The sequence below is a fragment of the Gobio gobio genome, assembly GCF_949357685.1.
Source record: "Gobio gobio genome assembly, chromosome: 7".
Classification (NCBI taxonomy): domain Eukaryota; kingdom Metazoa; phylum Chordata; class Actinopteri; order Cypriniformes; family Gobionidae; genus Gobio; species Gobio gobio.
In genome coordinates, this window is record NC_137103.1 from 12,899,158 (window position 1) to 12,919,156 (window position 19,999).

The 19,999-nt window shown below is 39.3% G+C and overlaps 1 protein-coding gene across 1 annotated transcript; it reads left to right on the forward strand.

Annotated features, from left to right (window-relative positions):
- The first annotated feature begins 3,516 nt into the window (after positions 1-3,516).
- On the forward strand, positions 3,517-13,823 carry LOC307129547 (uncharacterized protein). Its single transcript, XM_079822066.1, has 11 exons — positions 3,517-3,532; positions 3,913-3,960; positions 4,204-4,239; positions 4,324-4,388; positions 4,599-4,653; positions 4,776-4,811; positions 5,030-5,074; positions 6,158-6,235; positions 10,892-10,984; positions 11,104-11,166; positions 12,710-13,823. Coding segments are annotated over exons 3-11 (774 nt in total). The 5' UTR covers positions 3,517-3,532; positions 3,913-3,960; positions 4,204-4,237; the 3' UTR covers positions 13,047-13,823.
- Positions 13,824-19,999: the final 6,176 nt, after the last annotated feature.

A 19,999-nucleotide genomic window follows, 5' to 3' on the forward strand; every position in this document is an offset into this window, starting at 1 on the left:
CATGTGAACTGTTTGAAAACTGTCACAGTGTGTTAAAGTAAAAAAAATGTTTTAAGGGATTTTACAGTAATTTTTTTAATTTTACAGATTTTTACAGGAAAAGCCTGACAGCACTGTGGCAGGGAGGGGGAGAGAGAGAGCGAGAGAGCGATAGATACTTACAATTCTTTCCATAACTGTGTATCTCAAAGAATGAAAGCGATGTGGTAAACAAGGAACTTCTGAAAAGCACCAAAGTTCACATGCAAGGGTCAAAGCCTCTGAACCTGTTCATTTACATGTTTTTTTTGTTGAAACCATAAAGCCATAACAGAAACCATGTTATAATCTACTTTACAAAAAGTAGGCTACACACTACTTTGTGGAGACCGAAAGTGAAATATTCAACTGGGTTTTGATTAGGTCAAAAACATCATATTAATTCAATTAAAATACTTTTTTAACCTAGTGCAGTATGAAGGTTAACAACAAAATGAGACCAAGAGTTTGAGGAGATTATCGAATTTGTGAGATTTACAGAAGAATAAGAAAATAATTAAATTCAACTGCAAATTGAAGTCAAAGATAATGACTTATTTTGAGAAATGTTCACAATGAGTGTCTAAACCTGCAGGCATGTTTATTAACATACTTGGTGTTTGATAACAGAAAGTCCTCTTAGACCCAAAAAAGTAATAATCTATTTTAGCAGTTTTACCAAATATTCTGTTGGTGCAGATGATTATGAATTATAATATTCCTTGCATCTGACATCATACCTAGGGACTTTTCGGAATGCTACAAAAAGGAGGGGCTGAAACAGCATTTACCACACCCCTGGCTATAAATTCTGCCAATCTTTAGTTCTCTGCATAAAAGTGTTGAGAGCATAAGAGAGAGACGTAAGAGAGACATAAGACAAATCAACTTCCACCACAGACTGCCATCCTGTTTGAGACGCTATGGCTTTGTCTTTAAATGCTATGCAATCATTTCAGGCTCGCAACAGTAGGTAAGTTTAACGTCCTTGATTTGGTTTCACTTTGGTTCTGCATGTTATGTTTCCATTAGTCAGAAATGAGGATTACACCGATCAGGCATAACATTATGACCACTGACAGGTGAAGTGAATAACAGATTATCTCTTCATCTCGGCACCTGTTAGTGGGTGGGATATATTAGGGAGCAAGTGAACATTTTGTCCTCAAAGTTGACGTGTTAGAAGCAGGAAAAATGGGCAAGCTTAAGGATTTGAGCGAGTTTGACAAGGGCCAAATTGTGACGGCTAGACGACTGGGTCAGAACATCTCCAAAACTGCAGCTCTTGTGGGGTGTTCCCGGTCTGCAGTGGTCAGTCTCTATCAAAAGTGATCCAAGGAAGGAACAGTGGTGAACCGGCTCATTGATGCATGTGGGGAGCGAAGGCTGGCCCGTGTGGTCCGATCAAACAGACGAGCTACTGGAGCTCAGATACCACAGCACACCTTCAGGGGTCTAGTGCAGTCCATGCCGCAACGGGTCAGGGCAGTTTTGGCAGCAATATTAGGAAGGTGATAATATAATGTTATGCCTTATTGGTGTATATATATATATATATATATATATATATATATATATATATATATATATATATATATATATATATATATATATATATATTGTTTTGTTTTGGTGAAACATTTTTACACTCAAAAATACTGATTACATTTTAAAGCAGTAAAATCAATTACACACACCATATGAAATGAGTTAATGTAAGTAAAAAAAAAAGTAGATCTGAGTAACTGCATTTGGTAGCTACATTAACAAATAAAATTGAGTAGAAAAAATTGGGGGAAAACATTTACAAAACAACATTTATGAGTAATATTAACTGTTTTTATTTATGAGTAATATTAACTTTTATAGTAGTAATATTAACTTTTTTTAATTTCCTCTAAACCTTGTAAAACAATCCACACAACCACACACTCTAAAACATGCTGGGTTAAAAACAGTTGGGTTGAAAATGGACTAACCCAGCAATTGGGTTGTTTTAACCCCGCAATTGGGTTGTTTTTAACAAACATTTAACCCAACCGCCGGGTTAAAACGACCCATTCACTGGGTTAAAACGACCCAATTGCTGGGTTAGTCCATTTTCAACCCAACTTGGGGTGTTTTTAACCCAGCATTTTTTAGAGTGCAGGCATACATGGTCACCAGCCGTTTCAAAGACAGATGCCACACTCGTTTAGGTGACTCATATTGCTTCCCTGTATGTGGTTTTGTATTAAATAAAATAATTTAAAGCACATTAATGATTTTATAGATAAATTAAAACACAAACCTGAATTTCACAGAGGAAATGCACCAAGTCTGCGACTCTGAGAAGAGAGAACCTCTCTGGAGACAAAACAGCCCGTCGGAGTAAATTTACTCAGTAACACTTTACAATAAGGTTCATTAGTTAACATGAACTAATAACGAACTGCACTTATAATAATGAAAAGCATTTATTTATCTTTGTTCATGTTAATTTCAACATTTACTAATGCATTATTAAAATCTTGTAAACATTAGTTAATGCACTGTGAACTTACATGAACAGCTGGATTTTTATGAACTAACCAAAGATGTAGTTCATGGTTAATTCATGTTAACTAATGCATTAACTAATGTTAACTAGCCTAATACAGCCTTATTGTAAAGTGTTACCATTTACTCAATTCCGTAAATGTGTGTTAAAGATGAATAATGTTGATTTGAATTAAGTCATATTTTTGCTTCTTGAAACAGGTCAGTTTAATTCTCCATTCTCAAATATTTTCATAGACATTTCACAAATATATTAAGTATATTTTACATAAATAATTGGTTAGTCAAATACTACATTCTTTTAGAGAAAAAAACTTAAATATAACTCAATTTTAGACAAAATTAACTGTTGGATTTTTAGTAAATTATTTTGGTATGTTCAACTAAAACCATCAAGTAAACGATATTGAGATTGTATTAAGTTAAGTATTACAGCACTGTAAATAAATATTGTTGGTTTAACTTAAAAAAGTAAGTAACCTGGTTGCCTTACAACTTTGAGTACATTGAAATTAAAAATTTGAGTTGATATTAAGTAATTGGTTTAATAAATAGAAACTCAAAATATTATTGTATCTGAACCACATAAATAAATAAAAATGTTGTGATAAATCATGAAATAGCACAATTTGGCATGTTTCACTGCATTATTACAAATAAAATACAATTACGCAATATGCTTGCAAAATCTTACTTTTTAAATATATATATATATATATATATATATATATATATATATATATATATATATATATATATATATATATATATATATATATATATATATATATATATATATATATATATATATATATATATATATATATATATATATTTTTTTTTTTTTACAGTGAGTGATATTTACAAAGCCACTGAATATTTTTTTAGTGTGTGTGTATATATATAGTTAACTTTTAAAATAGTTAACTTTGTATTTAATTGCCATTTTTTTCAGCTTGGACTTCAGCAACAGTAGGTAAGTTTAACGTCCTTGATTTGGTTTCACTTACAGAGTTCTGCATGATATGTTTCCATTTATATTATCCATTAGTCAGAAAAGAGGATTATATATATATGAAGAGTTCAGATGCAAAAGCCTCTAAAAGCCACTTAATTCAAAAATGAGGTTATGATACTGAGTGAATGCTCTCCGCAGTATACGTTCATAAAATACTTTCACTTCAAACCCACTAAATCCCAGCTTCAGCCCATTCAGAAGTAACAGTACTTAGGTAAAAAACCTATAGGTTATTATTTTAAAGAAAAACATCAGATGGACTTCATATATATATACATATAAACTTTTAAAAGGTTCTTACAATGTTGAATTGATTTATTTAATTGCCATTTTTCCAGTTTGGGTCCAAGTGAATTCTGTTCTCTTCAACCAGAGTTCGACAACAGGTACAATTTTGGTAGATTTTTGTTTGTTAATGATTGAATGTTCTTAAATTCATTGAACATGATGAAATGGCTGATATCCTTCTCAATGGAATAATGCCCACTTTTTATGATCCGATCAGACCCTGATGCATCAAATTCCTGTCCTACAACATTTTCTTTTGTTTCACTTGAAACATGATTCATTAAAGAAACAAAATATGTGGCACATCTTCATATTGTTTCATTTTTTCTTTTCTCTTTTAGGGAAATTCGGATATCACACTACGATCGCACAATAATGTAGAGTACATTTACATTTTTAATACTCTAGAAACTGAAAATGTGTTTTATTTAATAATTTAACATATGTATGTATATATATAGGGATGCGCTACTACCAACACTTGAACATCAATTGAGGTTTTGTGGCGAACCATCGGAAATTACAAGTACGGTTATACTTTTTTGCACTTTTGTTTGACCGTAAACTGACCGTATTTGCTTCAAGTTCCAAAATGATGCCTACATTTTTTTAAATTGTTGAATTTGAAATGTTACATTATAAAGGTCAAATGGTTAGCAAACACTTGACGTTAATTGTAAAATAGGAGCAATTGAAAACACCCTACCACTTACTTCATTGTCTTTTTTTCCCCCAGAAAAATTGACTGTTTTTGAACCACGACCAGACCCAAAGTGGTACAAGAACGACAGGTGCAATTTAACAATTTAACACCACTGACTCTTCACTGTAAACTAAAATGAACTTCTTTGAAATGAATATTTCGATAGCAACTGTGTGAGAACGATCTGACTGACAGATTTGTATTCAACAGGTCAAATCTTTTCAGTGATTTTCTAAAGCTGATCAGGTATTTTTATTTTTTTAAATTGAGAACTTTTGTCTGGTAACAATTAGCTAAAGTATTTAAACATACATTATGTAACTTTTTTGTAATACATTAGAATACTTTTTGTCTTTAATGAATAATGCGGTAACAAATGAGTAACGTAATATTAACACAACAAACGAATGAGTAGCACTAGGTATGAGGACTAGATATTCACTCATATTTTTCATATCTCTCAGAGACCTACTAACACCTAATGCTGATGCTGATGCTGATGATGGCAGGTAACTTATGGGACATGCTAAAGAAACAATGAAAGATTTATTTACTGAAAATGTATTAGTCATCTATGAGAACTTATTGGATTTTTTTGTTTGTCAAAAGTTTGAAAGTCAAAAAGTATTAGGTTGTGCTCCCCTACATATAAAGGGTAACAAAGGGGAGTGTCTAATAGGCAACACCCGGGGGAAAATAATCAACAAGAAAGACTACAAAGAACTACAAAACATGACACAAGACAAGTCCTCACACAAGACGGGAACACAGGCTGCGATCATGACAGATAGCATGTGCTGATCGCTGTTGATTTGATATGAAATTGATAAGATTCAACTCTGGTAGTTGGAGTAATCAACTTAAAGGGATAGTTCACCCAAAATTGAAAATAAAGTCAGTAATTACTCACCCTCATGTTGTTCCAACCATGTTCAATTTGAGCCTCTGACGAGAGTTCGCGGGAGTGCCACGACGCATGCGCGAGAACTGAGATTACGGCGTTCTTCTTCTACTACTACTTGTTACTGGCTGCAGAACGCCGTAATCTCAGTTCTCGCGCATGCGTCGTGGCACTCCCGCGAACTCTCGTCAGAGGCTCAAATTGAACAACAATAATAGTGGGATAAAGTCGTTATTTTTGTTGTTTTTCCGCTCAAAAATTATTTTCGTCGCATGATAGACTTAATACAGAGCCACTGTAGTCATTTGGACTCCTTAAATGACGTTTTTACTTACTATTCTGGGCCATCAAGTTTCATTCCCTCTGAAAGCCTATGGAGGAGTGAGACAGCTCTCAGATTTCATCAAAAATATACTAAATTATGTTCCGAAGATGAACGAAGGTCTTACATGGTTGGAACAACATGAGGGTGAGTAATTACTGACTTTATTTTCAATTTTGGCTGAACTATCCCTTTAACAATTCGTGTCTATGCTACAAATGATTAAGTTCCTCTTACTCAATGTAGCTTGTTAGTTCAAAAACACATGATTTTTTAAAAGAAACAATGAAAGCATTGTAATTAACCAGTCATCTATAAAAAACTATTTATTTATTTGTTTGTTTGTTTGTTTGCTCTTTCCCCCCCAAGTATCCCAGATTCGGATGATTATTATGATGCTAGTGATGATGATGATGGTGGTAAACACAAATATGGATATCATGGCAGGTAACTGTAATATCTTACATGTCTAAAGAAACAATAAAATAATTGTATTTACTGAAAATGGACCCACTTTATATTAGGTGGCCGTACTAACATTTAAATTAATCCTTTAGCCAAATACAATGCACGTATTGTGTACATACAACAAAAGAAAAAAAACAAAGATGGCGCCGCCGTGCTCGGTCGCCGTTCAGGTCGCTCCGCTAAGACTTTGCTTTTATTTATTATTCTACTCTCTTTTACTCTCTATTTTTTCCAACGGATCATCTGCTTTGATCTGTTACGACAGCAAAACACTTCTGGAAATTGGTTACCGCTACACTGACCTGTTTCAGGACACTTTCTCCAATCTTCCATCTGAGATTCGCCGGGACGCCGAGTTGAACAATGGCCACTCGAGTCGACGGCGAAGATTCAAAAAACACCGCGGGAAACGCGCTGGGATCCGCAACAGACTGAGAAAAAGAGCATTCAGTCCTCCTCTCCCGAGCATTTTGCTCGCAAATGTCCAATCCTTGGAGAATAAGATGGACGATCTTAGAGCCAGGATAAGTTTTCAACGGGACATGAGAGACTGCAACATCTATTGTCTGTCCGAAACATGGCTCACGCCAGCGGTCCCGGATACAGCCGTGACGCCGTCCGAGAACTTCTCTGTTTTTCGGATGGACAGAACAGCCGAGGCCGGGAAATCTAAAGGCGGTGGAGTGTGTTTCATGATAAACAAGAAATGGTGCGATCCTAGGAACATCTCCATTCTTTCGCGATCCTGCTCGCCTCACTTGGAACATTTAACTCTCATGTGCCGGCCTTTCTACCTGCCGAGGGAGTTTTCCTCGGTCATCACCACTGCCGTTTATATTCCACCACAAGCAGACACGGGGCTGGCTTTATCTGCCCTCCATGATGTGACCAGCGGCTTCATAAACAAACACCCCGACGCTGCTTTCATCGTCGCGGGTGATTTTAACAAAGCAAACCTAAAGAAAGTATTGCCAAACTTTCACCAGCATGTCTCCTGTCCCACACGAGGAGCAAACACACTGGATCATTGCTACTCTCCGTTTAAGAACGCCTACAAAGCTCGTTCACAGCCAGCTTTTGGCAAATCGGACCATGCCGCCATTTTCCTCACACCGGAATATAAACAAAGGCTCGTTCAAGAGCCCCCGGTGAGGAGGGAAGTCAAACGCTGGTCATCCCATTCAGAGATCACGCTACAGGCAGCTCTTGATGACGTCGACTGGGACATGTTCCGCGCGAGTTCTGAAGACGTCAGCGAGTTCACAGAAGTGGCGCTCTGCTTTATTAACACACTGACAGAGCAAGCCACACAAACAATAACTATAACGTCCTTCCCTAATCAGAAACCGTGGGTGGACAGTTCAATTCGCACTGCAGTAAACTCGCGCACCACCGCTTACAATGCCGGTCTCCTAACGGGGGATATGAGGGAGTACAAAGCTTCATGTTACGCCCTCCGGCGCGCCGTTAAAGCCGCAAAACTCCGCTATAAAGACCGAGTGGAATCTCATTTCCAACTCAACGACTCCCGGCGGATGTGGCAGGGACTGAGAACCATCTGTGCTTTTGGAACTAAATCCTCTGCAGAGGTGAGAGCTGATCCGTTACTGGTGAACGAGTTAAACTCTTTCTACGCTCGCTTTGATGGTAATCGCGGCAGCGCGACTCCGGCGAGTGACGCGTCAGAGAGAGTCCCTCAGAGCAGCAACGGTCACGTGATCTCTGTCTCGGAGGACGAGGTTCGGAGGGCACTCAAACGTGTGGATGTCAGGAAAGCTGCTGGGCCGGATGGTATTTCAGGTCGTGTTCTGCGGTCCTGTGCTGATCAGCTCGCAGGGCTCTTTACATCCATATTCAACGAGTCCCTTGCTACATCTGTTGTCCCCACCTCCTTCAAACGATCCTCCATCATCCCTGTACCTAAGATCAGTAAACCCTCTTGCCTAAATGACTATCGTCCAGTGGCTCTCACATCTTTAGTCATGAAGGTCTTTGAGAGACTCATTAAAAACAACATTTGCTCCTCCATTCCTGACACTTTGGACCCTCTTCAGTTTGCCTATCGTCCCAATAGATCGACTGAAGATGCCATTTCTCACGTTCTTCACTCCTGCCTCACTCACATCGACAGCAAAAGTGGGAACTATGTCAGGCTGCTATTTATTGACTATAGCTCAGCCTTTAACACCATAGTTCCCATTAAGCTAACACACAAACTCCTGGATCTAGGCCTGAATTCTTCTCTCTGCCTCTGGATTGAAGATTTCCTCACTGGCAGACCCCAGGCGGTGAGAGTAGGCCAGTTCACCTCCACCTCCATCACCCTGAGTGTTGGAGCTCCACAGGGCTGTGTGCTGAGTCCCCTGCTCTACTCTCTCTACACCCATGACTGTTTGTCCACACACAGCTCCACCTCGATCATCAAGTTTGCTGATGATACTGTTGTCCTGGGTCTCATCTCCAACAACAATGAGACGGCATACTTGGACGAAGTGGAGCAACTGACATCATGGTGCCAGGACAACTGTCTCTCTCTGAATGTTAACAAGACCAAAGAACTGATTGTGGACTTCAGGAAGAGACAGCATCGGTCATACTCCCCTCTCATGATCAGCGGGACACCGGTAGAGAGAGTGAGCAGCTTCAAATACCTGGGTGTGAACATCTCCGAGGATCTGACCTGGACTACACACATCCAGACACAGGTGAAAAAAGCCAGGCAAAGACTGTACCACCTGCGCCAGCTGAGGAAATTCAGGGTTTCACCAGCCATCCTGAAAACTTTCTATCGAGGGGCGATAGAAAGTGTCCTGACTCAGTGCATCACAGCGTGGTACGGGAACAGCACCAGTCACGACTGCAAAGCCCTGCAAAGAGTGGTGCGCTTATCCGAGCGCATCTCAGGCTCAGCTCTCCCGTCTCTGCAGGACATCTTCACCAAACGCTGCAGAGGTAGAGCTACTAAAATCATCAGAGACATTAATCACCCTGCAAACTCTCACTTCACCCTGCTGCCATCTGGTAAGCGCTTCCGTAGCCTGATGGCAAAGACTGAAAGACTCAGGAGGAGTTTCTTCCCCCAGGCCATCAGACTCCTGAACTCAGTCACGTGACTCACTTCACCCCCGCACACGCATAAACATACGGTCTTTCAACATTAACATCCACATACTGCAATTGCACTGCACTTTACGTCCCTATTGTTACTGCGTAACAACCTGTAATAAACCTTGCACATTATACTTCTTTATATATACATATTATATATTTTATGTTAACCACTTATTTTTAAGTCTACAGTTTATCTCACTTATCATATCCACATATTTTTTATATTTTTATTTTTATCTTATTTCCTATTTTTATCTTTTACTTGATTTATTTATAATTCTACTTATGTTAATACTTTTTATTCTAATTTTATTCTATTTCTATTTAATTTCTTGTAACTGTTATTTGCACTGTCCATGGAGCGGACCTGTTTACATTTCACTGCCAGTTGTATATTGTGTATATAACTGTGTATGTGACAAATAAAACTCTTGAATCATCTTGAATCTTGAATCACATACATGTTTTTACATTGTACTTACATAAAAAAAAATTACCTGCATGTAATTACATCTGTAATTAATTTCTAGAATTACATAATTACACTGCTGACCCTTCCCTTACACCTAACCCTACCCTTAACCTGTTAGCCAATGCCATCAAAGTTTTGATAGATGGACGTAGTAACCAATCAAAATGTGTCATATTGCACAATTTCATGTAAAGAGTATTGGTGAATACTACTAGTGCTGACGTTTCCATTCACATCGGCGCGTCTGTCAGTTTATGCACACACCAGACTCTATGACTGACACTTCTTATCAACTAAATTATTTTTGTACACTTTTTAAATTCTTTAAATAGTTGCTTTAGTTTTTCAGTAACTGTATATTCATTATAATTCGCAGTTTATTGCAGATTATTACAGATTTATTTGAATGAAACACTACTCTTTTCAATTACAAATGTTCTGAAATAAATGGCCTTTTTGAAAGGACGCCTAGACTTTTTGTGACATAAAAGCTTACAGAAGCTACATTTTTGAGAGAATCATCCTCATATCCAAACATGATCTGACATTTTTATATTTAGGTTATTTTCAGGCTTTAAACAATAAAGTCTCATCCATTTTCCCCTAAGTGAATTTCAATAAAAACAATTAAAAACCGTCACTTACATGTATATTTGACCTTTTTACTCTCTTCCTATACTACTTTGAGTTATTATGACTCTTGGGTAACAACATTCCAAGTGTCTAGATTTATGAATATAGACCACAGGGTTTAAGAGCTGCAGACATTTTTATTTGAGTATGTCGATTTCAGAAAATTCTCAAAAATAGGGGCGCTGGGTAAGAGGTTAAACTTACCCATCCCACCACACCTGTCACTAACTTTACCCGCATCCCACCTCAATATCAGCAAAAGTGTTTTGCAATAGAATATGAACACAATAAGTACATTGTACTTATTTTTGATGTAAGTACATAGTAGTTAAGGCCACCTAACATAAAGTGGGACCCTGAAAATGAACCAGTCATCTATGAGAGCTATTTGTTTGTTTGTTTGCTCTTTTCCCCCCAAGTAACCCAGATTCGGATGATTATTATGATGCTAGTGGAGCTGCTGCTGCTGATGATGATGATGGTGGCAAAGACAAATATGGATTTCATGACAGGTAACTGTAATGTCTTACATGTCTAAACAATAAAATAATGTTATTTACTGAAAATGAACCAGTCATCTATGAGAACTATTTATTTGTTTGTATGTATATATTCTCTTTTTTTCCCCAAGTGAACCAGAACCATCATTTGATGAGGACCCACGCCTGATACTCACCAGATGTATAAATGCATGGTAATACATCTGACACAAATACAGGAAAAAGTATGTGAACCGCTTGCAGAATCTGTGAAAATGTGAATCATTTTGACAAAATAAGAGATATCAAACAAAATGTATTTTTTATTTTTGTCCTGAATAAGATATTTTACATAAAAATTGTTTACATGTAGCCCACAAGACTACAAATATTTTCTTAAATTACCCCAAAAGTTTATGAACCATTGATTCTCAATACTGTGTGTCGTTCCCTGGATGATCCACAGTTGTTCTTGTGTTTTGTGATGGTTGTTCTTGAGTCTCTTGTTTGTCCTGAGCAGTTAAACTGCCCAACGTTCTTCAGAAAAATCCTCCAGGTCCTGCAAATTCAGTTTTCCAGCATCTTTTGTATATTTGAACCCTTTCCAGCAGGGACTGTATGATTCTGAGATCCATCTTTTCACACTGAGGATGATTGAGGGACTCAAACACAACTAACACTCTAAAAATATGGCACCAAAAATGGTTATGGCTCGTAATCATAGGGCAACCTTTTTTAGTGCTATATGGTTCTTCAGCGGTTCTTCAGAGGTTCTTCACCGGTTCTTTGACTAAGGTGCTATATAGCACCTCTGAAGAACCGCTGAAGAACCACTGAAGCACCAAAATTGGTGCTATATAGCACTAAAAAAGGTTCCCCTATGATTACGAGCCAAGAACCATTTTTGGTGCCATATAGAACCTTTTTTTTTAGAGTGATTAAAAAAGCTTCAAACATTCGCTGATGCTCCAGAAGGAAACACAACATATAAAGAGCTGGGGGGTTCTTAATTTGTCTTCCGGGAAACATGTTTTCACCTCCTGGTTCTTAATGCATCGTGTTTCCTTCTGGAGCATCAGTGAATGTTTGGACCTTTTTTAATAGTTGTGTTTGAGTCCCTCAGTCGTCCTCAGTGTGAAAAGATGGATCTCAAAATCATACAGTCCCTGCTAGAGAGGATTCAAATATGCAAAAGATGCTGGAAACTGAATCTGCAGGATTTTTCTGAAGAACGTTTGGCAGTTTAACTGCCCAAGACAAACAAGAGACTCAAGAACAACCATCCAAAAAACCCCACAAAAAAACCCCCTCGTGGATCATCCAGGGAACGACACAGTATAAAGAATCATAAACTTCATTTTAATAAATTCAGCTATTTGTATCAGTCTCGTGGACTATATGTAAACATCTTTCATGTAAAATATCTTATTCAGGACAGCACTAAATAAAAAAATAACATGCATTTTGTATGATCTCTCTTATTTTGTCAAAATTATTCACATTTTCACAGATTCCGCAAGCGGTTCACATACTTTTTCTTGCAAATGTATATACAGGATAGTGTCATTCTGTATAAAATAGTTTCGAACACAAACACCATGTTAATTTTGGTTATTGCACAAAAAATGCATTCAAAAATAATGAACATAAAAGGTAATTGAAGGCATCAAATTATGTGGATTACAATAATACAATGAATGTCTTATAGAGAAATAGCAGACTGATTAAACCTGTTTTCATGTCTTGTTCTTGTTCTAGGGAAAAGAGAAAACTGAAGCCATTCTGGTTGGGCTTCTTAATGCTTTTTGTTTATTTACTGCGCAGAATATCAGACCTAACATGGTTTCTGATGTTCCATGGATACTTTCTCAACCATCTTGCCATGCTCTTTCATTACCAAGAGATTTTCACTGTGACTGTTATGGCAGTAGTGATTCTGACCCTTTGGTTCTTTGCAGGTTCGATCACTTCCTTCTTTGTTTCTTTGCTCATACTATTAATTATATGCATTTGTTTGGAGACATGGTCTAACAAATGGAGTTTGCGAGGCCTGCCACCTGTCCCCATACACCCCAACAAAATGGTAATAAAATAGGCTTTACGTTTAACTGTTAACTTTTATTTTATTAACATAACATTTTAACCCTTTCATACATATGTTTAAAATATTCTAGCTGACCCCCAAAGCAGTGTTACCAAGTCCGCTGTTTTCCCGCGGAATTGGGCTACTTCAACACTGTTGCCGCGGGCTGTTTTTCATGTCCGTGGGTTGAAGCGACCCCAATTATGTGATATTTAGCCCCGGGAATGCGAATTTTAGTAGGCAACCGTGCCAAAAAAAACACATATTTTACCCCCCAAATGTGATTTTTACCGGAGAAGCCCCCCTGAAACGGGATTGGGCTTGCTTTGGGCTAGTTTTGAGTAGCAATTGGGCGGGTTTTGTTGTGAAAACCTGGCAACCCTTCCCCAGAGTGAGTTTTTTTAAGGTTTTATTTTAAAACGTTTGTCACGTGACTCACCGCAGCCAAAATAGCGCCGTGTGACAGATGTAGCGCTTTTATGTAGTTTTTCCTTTTTTATTCAAAATATTGACGTGATTAACTTGATTAGCATGTCATCAACTATCAGATATTCCGTTTCTCAAAGACGTTTAAAAACCTTTATAAAAGATATAACGTGAGATGGGCGGCGCCATGTTTGTTCGCACCACAGATCAGAAAGTCCTGTCAGTCGGATTTACAGCACGTAAATTCATCAGTTTCTTCCAAAATACATGCAAGTGGCAGGTGAACTGCGAGAAGGATAGAGTAAACTTTATAGTTACTTACACTATGTGTATCTGATATGAATAAAACACGTCTGTAAATGTATTATATTGTTATTGCTGCTTCCATTGACAGTGTGTATTTTACAAACTCTAGATGTATTGTTTTACTAGTACTTATGTGTATTTTAATGTTTGAAACCTTAAACATTATGTGGTTGAAAACACTGAATGATATATGTCAAGCGCTGAGCGCGTCTGGCTCTGGCTCAGCGCCAGTCAAAGCGCGAAAACCCAGTTTGCATCTGGCAGTTATGTCACGTCACTGAACATTCTAAATCCCATATGTGGTACCGTACTCCCAGGGGCAAAGAACTAAAAATTCCATATGTGGGACTGCTCAAAGGATTAATTTCCTCTCTATTGTTACGCCCAACTTGTCATGCCTCTATTCCCCACCAGTGGGGCACACCCAACACTTTGAGAAACGCTGGTCTAACAGATATCGATGAAGGGAGAATATGAGAGAAATTAGAGAAACCAATAATAGGTTATTTTTGTGAAATGCCTGCTATGCTTAATTGTTAAAGGGATAGTTCACCCAGAAATTAAAATTATGTCATTATTCACTCACCCTCAAGTTGTTCCAAACCTGTATGAGTTTCTTTGTTCTGCTAAACACAAAAGATGATATTTAGAAGAATGTTTGTAACCAAGCAGATAGAGCAACCATTGACTACCATAGTAGGGGAAAAAATACTATGGTAGTCAATGGTTGCTCTTTCTGCTTTATTACAAACATTCTTCAAAATATCTTCCTTTGTGTTCAGCAGAACAAAGAAACTCATACAGGTTTGGAACAACTTGAGGGTTAGTAAATAATGACAGAATTTTCATGTTTGGGTGAACTATCCCTTTAAGTCTGAACAATTTGACCAATTATTCAGTGTATATAATCCAATTGTTGCCTTTATCATTGTTTGGAATTAATTGTGTGATGTTTGTTCTTGTGAAAAATATATATTTCTTCTTCTTCTTTTATTGCTAGTTTAGTTGGGATATTGGAATTGTTTTCTTGGTAATGTAGTTTTCTTTAAATCTAGTTGGTTTGTGTTTATGACACCTTCCCATCCATATTTCTCTTGTTGTTGTAACATTCATTTGTATGTTCACTTTATTAATTTATTAAATATCAGGTATTTTTCCCTTTAAATAGTCAAAAGATGTATATATAACGTGTTTAGTATGAAAATACTGCAACTTCTGTGAAACATTTTATTTAAGTGTTAAAATAATGTCATTTAAATGTTCAAGTAAAATGTTTAAAAATGTCCCACTGTCATTCATCTAAGAAGGCCCACTGTCCTGCAGATTTCAGCCAAAGCTGAGGTGCTGTGTAATATCATTGTGCCGCTGCACCCATGGGATGGCTCAAAGTTCCTTGATTATTACGCAGGAATGAGAGAATAGTTTTTTTCCGTCGGCCTTAGTAGATGGTGTAATAACAGAAGAGTCAAGGTTTAAATAGGAAAAATATCGAAACTCTTTGGTCATTTCTTTTGAGCGAGATGCTAATGTTCAAATCAGATTCAATGATATACGCTAAGCTAATTAGATTAGATTAGATTAGATTCAACTTTATTGTCATTACACAAGTACAAGTACAAGGCAACGAAATGCAGTTTAGGTCTAACCAGAAGTGCAATAGCAGCAAGTGCAGGATATACAATGGATGCGTAAGTGCAGGACATGGATATGTACTGAATATGTATAAATATGTATAAATAGAGAGACGTTATTACTATAAACAGAACTGAATTTACAGGTGAATATGTACAGTGAATAAATATACAGATGGCTATTACTATAAACAGAATTTACAGGTGAATATGTACTATGAATACAATATACAGATGGCTATTACTATAAACAGAATTTTATATGAGGAATAGCAGTGGATTAGGGTAGTGCAATAAATTATGGACAGAGCTATCCGGAAAAAAAAGTGTAAAGTGCAGTGGAAAGTGGTTGCATATTACAGTTAGAAGTACAGTGCAAAATGCAAATGTAAACATTGGTACTATAAATACAGTCGGCAGTGCAAATGAGCATAATCCAGTTAGGATATGGCAGTGCAAGGTGCATATGTAAACAGTTGTTACTGTGATAAACAGTCGGTAGTGCAAATAACAAAGTGAAGGAAGATGTGAGGTAGGAGAGTTATCAGTTTATGAGGGAAGTGGATCAACGGGGGTTAGAGTTCAATAAAGAGACAGCTCTGGGGAAAAAACTGTTCTTTAGTCTGCTGGTCCTGGTCCGGTGGATCCTGAAACGCCTGCCGGAGGGCAGGAGAGAAAACAGTCTGTGGGCTGGGTGAGAGGAGTCCTTGAGGATGCTGCGAGCTCGATGCAGGCAGCGTTTCCTCTGGATGTGCTCGATGGCAGGCAGTGGAGTCCCTGTGATGCGCTGGGCAGTTTTCACCACCCGCTGCAGTGCCTTGCGCTCCGCAACAGAGCAGCTCCCATACCATACTGCCACACAGTTGGTCAGGATGCTTTCTATTGCGCAGCGATAGAAGTTCACCAGGATAGCCGAGGAGAGCTGATTCTTCCTCAGTGTCCTCAGGAAGAAGAGGCGCTGGTGAGCCTTCTTGACCAGGCTGGAGGTGTTGGTCGTCCACGACATGTCCGCCGAGATGTGGATCCCCAGGAACTTGAAACTGGAGACACATTCAACAGCCATTCCATTGATGTGGATGGTGTCGTGTGTGCCTCTTGACTCCTTCCTGAAGTCCACGATGAGCTCCTTCGTTTTGGTGGTGTTGAGGAGCAGGTTATTATCAGCGCACCATGTGGCCAGGTGCTGGATCTCCTCCCTATAGGCAGTCTCATCGTTGTTGCTGATGAGCCCAATCACCGTAGTGTCGTCCGCAAACTTGACGATGGAATTAGATCCATACACAGGCTTGCAGTCGGCGGTGAAGAGGGAGTAGAGAAACGGACTTAGCACACAGCCCTGTGGTACACCAGTGTTGAGTGTGATGGATGTGGAGCAGGTGAATCCTGAACGAACATTCTGGGGTCTGTCAGTTAGGAAGTCCAAAATCCAGTTACACATTGAAGTGTTGATGCCCAGGTCTCCAAGTTTGGCTATTAACTTGGATGGGATGACAGTGTTGAATGCGGAGCTGAAGTCAACAAACAGCATGCGTGCATACGTGTTCTTATGGTCCAGATGGGTGAGCACAGAGTGCAGTGCCATGGAAACGGCATCCTCTGTGCTCCTATTGCTGCGGTAGGCAAACTGGTGTGAGTCCAATGTGGATGGTATAGAGTCTTTTAGGTGTTCCAGGACCAGCCGCTCAAAGCACTTCATGACGATGGGTGTGAGTGCTACAGGGCGGTAGTCATTAGGGCACCTCGGGTTAGAGTGTTTCGGCACTGGCACAATGGAAGTGCGTTTAAAGCATGTCGGTACAGCTGCTTGGGCAAGAGACAGGTTGAAAATGTCTGTAAAAACCCCAGCGAGCTGCTCCGCACATGCCCTGAGCACACGTCCAGGGATGTTGTCTGGTCCAGCAGCCTTGTGTGCGCTGATCCGGCTCAGTGCCTTGCAGACATCTGTGGAGGAGAGTGTGATTGGTGGGTGGTCAGCTGAGGGTTTGAGCTTGGTGGCAGTTTCTCTGTTGTCTCTTTCAAAACGAGCATAAAAGTAATTTAGCTCGTTCAGGAAGTTGACATCAGTGGCTGCGGGGGTGGAGTGGGGGGGTTTGTAGTCACTGATGGCCTGGATGCCCTGCCACATGCGTCGAGGGTCAGAGTTGGAAAAGTGACCCTCTATCTTTAGCTTGTAGCAGTGCTTGGCCTTTTTGATGCCCCTCTTCAGGTTAGCTCTGGATGTACTGTAGGCTTGTGCATCACCTGATCTGAAGGCAGTATTGCGTGACTTCAGCAGGAGTCGAACTTCCCTGTTCATCCAAGGCTTCTGATTAGGGTATGTGGTGATCTGTTTCTGGGTTGTAACACTGTCAATGGTGGTATTGATATGGTCCAATACAGAGGAAGTGAATGAGTCAATGTCCGTGTGAGCGCCACTGGTGGCTTGAGAAGCAAACATACTCCAGTCTGTGTTTAGAAACCTTTCCTGGAGTGTGGAATCAACCCCCGCAGGCCACACATTGATGGTCTTTACTGATGGCTTCACACGGTTGATGAGGGGTGAATATTTGGGTGATAGAAACAAAGAGAGGTGGTCTGACTGTCCCAGGTGGGGAGGGGTGTCGCAACGTAAGCGCCAGCAATGTTTGTGTAAACATGATCTAAGGTTTTGTTTCCTCTGGTGTGGCAGGAAACATGCTGGTGAAACTTGGGAAGCACTGACTTTAAGTTTGAATGATTAAAGTCACCTGCAACAATAAACGCAGCTTCCGGGTGATCAGTCTGTTGTTTACTGATGGCTGCGTGAAGTTCTTTCATAGCAAGCTTGGCATCAGCATCCGGGGGAATATAGGCTGCAGTGATAATAGTGGAGGTGAACTCCCGCGGTAGATAAAACGGTCTACATTTAACCATGAGAAACTCCAGGTTAGCTGAACAATGACTCCCAACAATAGCAGAGTTTGTGCACCAAGCTTTGTTAATGTAAATGCACAATCCACCCCCTCTGCTCTTCCCGGAGCCATCTAGTGTTCTATCCGCCCGGAGTGTGTGGCGTCCCGCTAGCTCAATAGCGGTGTCCGGTATTCCGCTGTTTAACCAGGTTTCAGTGAAGATTAGGACGTTACAGTTCAAAAGTTTCTTACTGTGTGTAATGCTGAGTCGAATCTCCTCCATTTTGTTCACTAGCGATCGTACATTGGCAAGGAAAATGCTGGGTAAAGAGAGCCGGTAAGGAGTTAGCCTTAGCTTAGCTCTTAGACCTCCACGCTTACCCCGCCTTTGTTTACGATCACAGCGCCGCCTTCTAGCACTTCCGCCCGGCCGGGAAGAGCGCATCGCCTCGGGCGTCCTAGCGATCTCAGGAAGGAGTTGAAGATTGTCCATAAAACTGTCGGAAATTCGCAAACCAATATCCAAAAGCTCACAACGGGTGTACGATGTAAAAGCACAACTGTTCTGTACGAACAGACCCGAGATGAACAAGAAAAATACCGCAAAATTGCAGAATCTGGAGAGACGCTGAGCCTCGCGATCTACTCGCGCCGCCATCTTGGTCATAATGCATTGTAATGAATAAAGAGAAAATTAATAATTTATTTATAGTATTATATTGTATGAAAAAAATATATAATGAGGTTCTCTCTATGGCTTCCAGGTTTCAAACACTGTAAAAAAAGATGGATGACTCCTCTTCAGTCTCTTCCATTGTAGAGAAGTGAAGCCGCTAGTGTAAGAAAGGATGTTAAATTTATTTTATCATGCAATAATGTGTTTTCGTACGTATTTTATTGTAAGATACGTGTATTTGAACTTAATCATTCGTATATATACCTAAGATAATCATTTACTGACTGTTTGGGGAGACACGATTTCGAGGGAGGACCCGATTTGTCATGACATGGCCAATGTCCAAATATGGTGCTGACATCTTGGAGCCCCGAGTCTGCGGTTGGGTTGTCTCACGTAGCCAGGCCTTCAGACTGACGGATTAACAAAAACATTTGACCTTAGCACTAAGTTCTCCTAAATACTTTAATAATAGCAAATATAATAGCAAATTTTATTAAGGAATAGAGAGAAGTCTTAAGCTAAGAGAAAGGGCGGGGTTGACCTCGTTGCTATGGATCATGTCGTCATGCACAGTGATTGGCTGATGGGGAAAGAGTCTCTGTCAGTGATAGAAATATTGTAGAACAAGGTATCACATTGCCATATTCAAATAAAGTTTTTAAAAAAGTATATAGGCTAAGTGTCACTAATTAAACACGTATATGTTAAGCATATTGTCAGCCTCTCGTTCAAATGGTCAATCTAATCAGCTTTATATACGGTATGCACAGCCGACTCACCTAGTTACCTCTACAGTTTTCTGCACCCCTCTGCCACCCCAACGACTCACTCTCGGCCCAGCCGGGGATATGGAGGAGTACTCTGGGTTTGGGTTCAATTCCGTGCTTGGAGCCCTTGATCCCCTCAGACAGCACGCCAAATAGGCTTATTTATCCGATCATTTCTAAGTGTGAATTTGTGAAACAACTGCCACAGGTAGTAATGGCAAAATTAGGCTTCCTGAACCACTGAGATCTCGCAGCCCATTGCTTCACCAAAAGGTTCATTACCTGA